The 8,222-nt window shown below is 31.4% G+C and overlaps 1 protein-coding gene across 1 annotated transcript; it reads right to left on the reverse strand.

Annotated features, from left to right (window-relative positions):
* Positions 1-419: 419 nt before the first annotated feature.
* On the reverse strand, positions 420-3,334 carry LOC117101488 (the record flags this gene model as incomplete). Its single annotated transcript, XM_033241457.1, has 4 exons — positions 3,116-3,334; positions 1,912-2,025; positions 1,381-1,483; positions 420-585 (listed from the first exon to the last, which is right to left on the reverse strand). Coding segments are annotated over exons 1-4 (392 nt in total), but the record flags the coding sequence as incomplete, so codon positions are not given.
* Positions 3,335-8,222: the final 4,888 nt, after the last annotated feature.

Consider the following 8,222-nt stretch of genomic DNA (forward strand, 5'->3'; position numbering starts at 1 on the left):
AAGTTTTCATACATTCATTAAGTTGTTGATTATGGAAAGAAATACAAAAAAATTATTTGAATTACTGGTTTCTTAAAAAAGCATTATTGAAGGCTTTAGCTATTTCGACTGATTAACTAATGTAGTGAAAGGATTGATATTATTGAAGTGGAAGATTGATATTATTGAAGGGAGTGGAGTTGAATACCTCAGTGGTTAAGATACTTGCCTTCTGATCCTAGGGTCCTGGGTTCAATTCCTGTCACAGCAGGAATTTTTCTCACGACTAAAACAACTCCACTCCCTAAGCCTCATAAAGAGACTTAGTTTATAAAGAATCATTCTCATTCTGTAAGTGGCATGTGTACTTGCTGTTAGATGTGAAGGATATAAAAAAAAAAAAAAAAAAAAGCAAGCAAATTTTGAATATATGAGCTTACGTATTCCTTAAAAATGACTTGATTGTAGATGTCTTGCCGACTCTCTCGAGGCCCATGAAAACTGTCCTTCCTTGATTAACCTCTGTTTCTCCCTCAGCTAGAGCATCATTAAAAGCTTCCACTGCTTTGGGCCCACGTGCCAAGATTTCCGTTGGAACAATCCCCGCTTTAAGCATAAATATATTTGATTTACACATTGAATTACCTCATGAAACTTGATAAATATGAAAAGATCGATATTACCAAGGACAGCCGCCTGCAATGCTATCATTTACTGAAGAGGTCTTTAACCTATCCTTTCATACAATTTTTGTCATTGCTTCAATTGTGATTTTGCATTTCTTTCATCATAGAATTATTTGTATCAATGGTGCAACATTTACTTCATCAAACCCAGTCTTGTGATTATGTAACCATAATAAAAGCAAATTTGCAAACAAAAGTATAAAATTAGAACTTATTTATTCTAAAAGAGGGGCAATAAATTACTATGGTGATAACAGACGGAGAAAATATAGGCCTAGAGTAGTCGTTTTATTTTCATCATTGAATAAATGTTTTACAGTATTATATTCAATGATACACTGAGTGATAGCGCTATCATTTTGTCTGAATCGAGCATAAACCAAATGCTGTAAAATATTACAAAGCGCCACCAATAGCCGCCTGGATTGCTAATCAAAATACTGTAATTTAATACAGCTAACATTGGGATTCTTATTTACTGTGTTTAAATGTAAGTACAGTACATAATATACACTGTACAATACACATAAATACAATTGAAAAAATAGATATGCACATATAAACAAATGAATGGACATTTAAATGGTGTTTCAAGAATTTCATACTAAATATACAAAATGCGAATATACTAATATTAATTTTAAAATGATTGATATTTGATATGAAACAAAACAAATAAATTAAATATGAACTTATGTTCGTATGAACAGCTCACTTTGTAGGAGACGCATGAGCATTTCTTTTTGTTTTTCTTTGTTGGTAGAATCGTACTTTTCACATTTGTTGTTCACATACACTTCAGCTGGAGTTTGACCACGCTGCAAAGACAATCACATATCATATCATACCTCATGAATTAAATAAATAATCAAGCAAAACAATCACATTTTAAAGCACTTCAACAAATGTTACCCCAAAACAATTCAAAACAATTGAATTGAAATTTACATATCAATTTAATTATTCTTTAATTCTACAATTGCATCTTGTAAATATTCATGTTAACAATAAAACATTGACAAAAATCAATAGTTGCTACAACGATCATGAATAAACATTTCGCTTACTGTAGTGTATAGGCCTAAATCCTAATATCATTAGTCGCCATACAATATCGACATTATAGTTGCCATCATTAATTTCAGTATGCTCCTTATCACCATTATTTAACTATAAACATCTTCATCATCACCATAATCATAATAATCATCATCATCTTCATTGTCATCATTTTTATCTACCTTACCTGGTTTTTTAATTTGGCATTCGCTCCAGCCTTTATCAAGTAATTAGTTGCGTCTATGTGATCTCCATACGAATGGTTAAATTTTAACAACCTGTGAAGTGGAGTATTGCCAAACTGGAACACAATTGAAAACAGTGTTAATCAATAAAGCTCATAACCGTACAAATGATAGCATAATGTGAATAAACAACATATTCATTGTTACCAATCCAGACACAGTCAAAACCTCTGTAAACAAATGAAATAATGCAATCAATAACATTACAGTTAAAATTTAGGTAAATAACTAACTTTCACTTTGTATGAAAAACATTTTCATCGATAATTTTCTTCCATAACAATATTTTAAAACTACTATTATGATGCAATCAATAACATTACAGTTAAAATTTAGGTAAATGTAACCCAACTTTCACTTTGTATAAAATACATTTTTGTGACAATTTTCTTCCATAACAATATTTTAAAACTACTATTATTTTATACTAAATAATGTCCTTTATGATGATTATATTCTCTACTAGCATATATACCTGTGCTCCACACGGTTTTGAATGAGGAGGAGGCAATGTGAACGTTATGGTTAGCATGTTACTATTTTTCTAAAGGACGTCTTTGTAGATGATGTCTCTGTAGATGAGTGTCTTTTCTGGATAGTCCTTGTGAGGAATTATTTTCAAGTTTTATGATGGGCGGATCCAGAATTTTACTAACAGGAAGGGGCGAGGTGGCGGCACAACAATTTTATATAACATAAATATGCCAAAAATTTAGCCGCAAAAACGAGGATGTGTGTGCCCAACTTAATGAACCCACCCTTCTTGACCTGCCTCCCCCTCCTCCTTACTTTATCCTATGTCATTGCAGAAAAATTTAGCCATACTGTATATTGACGTGATCGAAATCAACCTGAATTCGAGACAGAGGGGCCTACGGACGCTCAGTACTGTCTAGGTATGGTCATTGCAGAAGAATTTTGCCATACTATATATAGACGCGATCGAAATCAACCTGGATTCCATACAGAGGGGCCTACGGACGCTCTAGTACTGTCTAGGTATGTTAGCTAGGCTAGGCCTGTTCTCTGTACGGTGTAGGCCTAGGGCTAGTCTAGTAGGCCTAGCCTAAACTACTAGGCTTCAAGGCTTCGGCCTAGCTTTTTTAATATCATGAATATTCTTCCCAGGGGTACATTTATGTTTACCTGATTCATTTCTAAAACATACCATTTATTGCTGATGTGTTTGAGGCATATTTATGCCATTTAAGACTACAGTTTCAGTATACAATACGCCTTTTCCACGAATCGGTAGGCATCTTGATGAAGTGATGACAAACAACCCATTATGGCCCAATTCTTTGACCCAACACAGTTTATCCGTAACCAACAGAAATAAGATAAGCTTCGATTTGCTGAATTCTTGTCCTTATGTTATCTAAAAATTCATAACTCCATACAGAGGGTCATATCACATTAATTATTTCTGGAAAAGAAAATGTTCTCAAAAGACTATTCTACAATGGAAAAAGAAAAGCCTATGTAAAGTAGTGTACTATTAAAATAGACCTCCATTTACAGTCTGAGTAACTAATTCCTCCATAGAGTAGGCCCTACTCTCGCTAGCATTGTTTTATTTTACCATATGAGAGTTTCCTGTGTTAAAAACATAGTTTAGGCTACTATACTATACTTCTTTATAAAAAAAAAACATAACGTTTAAATCAAATACGGCTCAAAAAATTCCAGGTAAAGCTGATTTTGAGTACTGTAAAAAACAAGCTTTTTTTTCATTCATTCGCTTGGCTATAGTGATCACAACATGGACGCCCTATGTTTTGTACACGTTATAAACAGCTTCTCCTAAAAAAATATTTTTAGTTTGGTATTGTGTAGTTTCTATGAAATATTTAATTGAAATGTTAATAACTACACTCAGTGCTCAATACAGATCAAAACAAGATCAAGATTATATTTAGAGATAAATATTTAATTATAATTTTATGAATAATGTATTTATTTAATAATGACGATTTGTCATTACAGTGTTTTTAATGAATAATGTGTTGTTTCCTATACGTACCCCGTCTTGACTATTCACATTGCGTGCAGAAATCCTGACTGCTGCTCTCAGTTGCTGAGCGTAGCCGAGATCAGCAATGAGATGTAGAATACACTCACCACGACCAAGGACCTACACAATGAACAAGGAATATGAAAACAGAGAATATACAACACATCATCTCTTTAAAAAAATATTTTTTAGGCCATTATACTTTTTATGGATTTTTCCTATAAAATTGTACAATTAATATTCAGTGTACATTGACTACTCGAACAAATACAAACATAAATGTGAATTTTCTATGTAAAGCTCGTTTTCATTAATTTTTAACAGGCTTTTTTGCATTCATTTGGCTTGGCTATATCATTATCACAACATGGACGCCCTATGTTTTGTACAAGTTAATCACCATCTCCTAAAAAATATTTTTAGCTTATGTAGTTTTTTTTATATTTCTTATTGAAATTTTAATTACAATATTCAGTGTTCAATACAGATCAAAACAAGATCAAACATGACAATGATTGTTTTATGTAAAACTGATTTTTCAGTGATTTTCAACACCTTTATTTTGGTTGTCAGCTGCTTCTCTTCCTCATTCGAGGCGCAATGTTGATATTTGCACGACAACCGTGCGGGAAATTTCAACAATAAACAATCAACATTGATCGTAAAATACAATAAAATATCATATTTATAGTGTGGATAATGATTAAGATATGTTTTAAATGTAATAAGTTGTTGTTGTTAGGTAAGAATTGATGTAGAGTGGTGTATGGTATGTTGTGTATAGATGCTGTGTTGTTGTATTTTGTGTGTTGATGTCGTAATTGTAATGATACATAATTCTACTCACCGACCACACGAAGTCCATTGTTTCTGCCGTCGCTGATTTTAAACTCTCACTGATGACATCACGTGGTGGGCTTCGCCACACAATCAGATATAATAACGGGCCGCCGGCCTACGAAAACAACAAAATACGATGATAACAAAACACATTCAACTATCACACATACACAAAATATCACATATAAACACAACTTAATCACATCATAATTAAAATAAATAATCACAATCAATTAAATATTCAAATATTATTACAAATTAACTCCCTATTTAAAGCTAATCGTTTAAAAATCGTAAATTTTATCAATTTTTTTAATTAACGCTTTTCCCTATTCTTTTGCATTGAAAAATTTTATGTTAATTTAGGGTTTTGTTCAGATCATAATTTTTTAGGAATTTTGTATTTTTAACACTCTAGATATATTTCTTTTGTATAAAGGTTTGAAAAGAATACTGACAATAATATGTTTTATCCACTAGTTAAGATTTTTCTTCATCATTAGGCCTATACTGACTTCAGAGAAAATTGCCTATTCTTTATCATTAGATACACAACTCCTGTTTACCCATTTGTTCGGAATCATATTTTTTTTGAAAAGCTACATTTTTATGATCATATTTGACTTTCTCTTGAGTAGAGTTTTAAAACTAATCCAAACACATATATGTTTTAATGACTAATTAACAATTTTACCTAGCTTTAAACCTATACTACTTTTAAAAAAAAATTGCCTATTCTTTATCATGGGATATGACTATCTCTGTTCGGAATCATAATTTTTTCGAAATATCATATTTTAAACCTCGTAACTACGTTTCTCTTGATTAGAGTTTTATAACAAATACAAAGACTTATATATTATATTGATTAATTAAACGTTTTGCAAAGCATTAGAAGCTTCAGACAAAATCTGCCTATTCTTTATCATTAGATAGGCCTATACTTAGCCTACCTCTGTTCGGAATCATAATTTTTTCGAAATATTATATTCTAAACATCGTAACTGCCCTTCTCTTGATTAGAGTTTTATAACAAATACAAAGACTTATATATCATATTGACTAATTGGAAAAATTACAAAAACATCTTTATATAAACTTCAGAAAAATATGTATATTTTATCATTTGGATACAGGCCTACACATAATAACATATTATTTTGGCTGGAATAATAATTTTGTTTTGCATTTGATATTTTGTTTTTTTTTAATTAAAAACTCAATTTTTATTTAACTTCAAGACGAATAGAATAGAATATTTCGTTATCAATTACATGGTACCGACGACAGTGTAACGGAGTTACTATATAGTATGTACGGTAAGTACTGTAACAGTTGTCAGTGCTTTAAAAAATCGAAAATAACGAGGGCGCTAGACTAGTATTTTTGGTTATCAGAGAGATGATCGTCGCTCGTCTGAATTTATTGTGCACCCAAAATAATAGCTAGTAATTTATGTTATTTCTGTATGTTTGTTTACGTATGCATGCACATGCATTTTGTATAAGTGCTACTGTATCAAAGTGGATCCAATAAATTGATTGATTGGTTGATTGATTGACCGTGTTTTGCCCAAATTAAGAGGGGCATTAATCCATACAATAATTTATAGCCAGACCAATTGACTTCACATTTAACTATTGTAAAATGCATGATAACTGAAGTAAATATTTCGTGGTTAACAATTACATAGTTAGTAGAAACGTATCTTACTTTAATTATTTATATTAGGAAAAATTTCAATACAATATCAATGAATTCGTTTGATGCGCAGGTATAAATTCATGAAGATGTCTCCAGTTATTTTGTATAAGATCAATCCCACAATTCAATTTAATTTATTTAAAAAAACCCTCCGTAACGAAGAAGTAAAATAGTACAACATAACAATTTCATTAACATGGTCAATTTCATTACAAAAACCAGAAAAATTGAGAAAAATGTTTTAAATACAAAATTCAATTAAATCAATAAAAGGAGAGAACAAAACACCACTTTAACAGGTACAGACAAAACAACAGACTAAGAAAATACCGGTACTTAAACACACCAAAGAACCAGCAAACAAAGATGAACAATTTTACTTGCACTTCGATTTCAGTATATTAAAATATTAGGCCTATAAAGATTACGTAATGGTGAAAAAAGGTTGGAAAGGTGACAAAAGTTCCTTTATATAAGTTTAAGACTATATAATTTGATAAAAATGAGTCAATAAATAAAATTCACTGAACACTGTCAGCGATACCACTTTGGTAGCCACCACCCTTTTTGCATTTTTTCTTACTAAAGTGAAAGAATCTCTTATCAAATTTCAGATTACTGAAGGAAAAAGACTCATGAGCAAATGAGGATTTTTTTCCTCAATGAGTGTATTTTTGTATGCCAAATTATTACGGGCTTCACAACTTGAGCGTAGAATCGCCTAGCGATAGACGAGTTATTTAAATTGTGGAAAAGTAGGTCTAACTCCACAGCATCAGATATTCAATCTTCGGGACACCAAGTACAAATAGTAAGTCTGACGACCTGCAATATTTTGGAAGAATAATTTTTAAATTATTACAGCAGTACGGTTTTTTTTAAATCTTAAAAAATAATTTTTAATTCTTTTTAGACGTAGTTCCCCAAATTGATATTGCATAGTCTCCTGGTTTTTTATATAGGAGCATTCTATCCTGGATCGCGAGAAAATGTAACTAATAAAATATATTTTAATAAGAAACCAGAAAGTAATAACCATAGCCATTAAAAATTTAAGGCTCGCTTTCACCTCACCAAGGTGGCTTTCGGCAACAGTTTCGCAATAATTATGCCTATTCAATTTTTTGTATAAGTAGATGAAATGTTTGTGTGCTCGAATTAAACATAAATTCAAATTGTAGGTTATTTTATTTAAAATAGTTTGGTTTATATACCTGGTATTGTCAGGAAACACTCCCTGAAATCATTATAAAACAGCTTAAAAATTCTCAAATCGTCGTTTTCACAGTAAATTCAGATACAAAGACGATTCTCTGACAACCGAAAATACTTGTTTAGCGCCCTCTTTTGTTCACATGTTATTTTGTACTACTAAGATCTTTGTACACATTATTTTCCTATTAAAAGGGACTCGAACCTGCGACCTCTCGCTGTCAAGGCGAGTGTCATAACCACTAGACCACGGAGGCTTCATGGTTGAACAGATTCAAATACCACCAGATACACTCCATTACACAATAGGTACGGCTAGAACAAATAGGTGCATATAACATAAATCAAGGTAGCCGTTAACACTGTATAATCATATATAAATCATCAAAGAAAGGTAAATACAGTGTTCGAATAAAGGACTGAACATTCGTTGAGAGCTATGCTACACGATGTATTTATTCAGTCCTTTTTATACACATAAAA

Source organism: Anneissia japonica, unplaced genomic scaffold (assembly GCF_011630105.1).
Source record: "Anneissia japonica isolate Jap-2015-1 unplaced genomic scaffold, ASM1163010v1 scaffold3284_len10144_cov113, whole genome shotgun sequence".
Lineage (NCBI taxonomy): Eukaryota > Metazoa > Echinodermata > Crinoidea > Comatulida > Comatulidae > Anneissia > Anneissia japonica.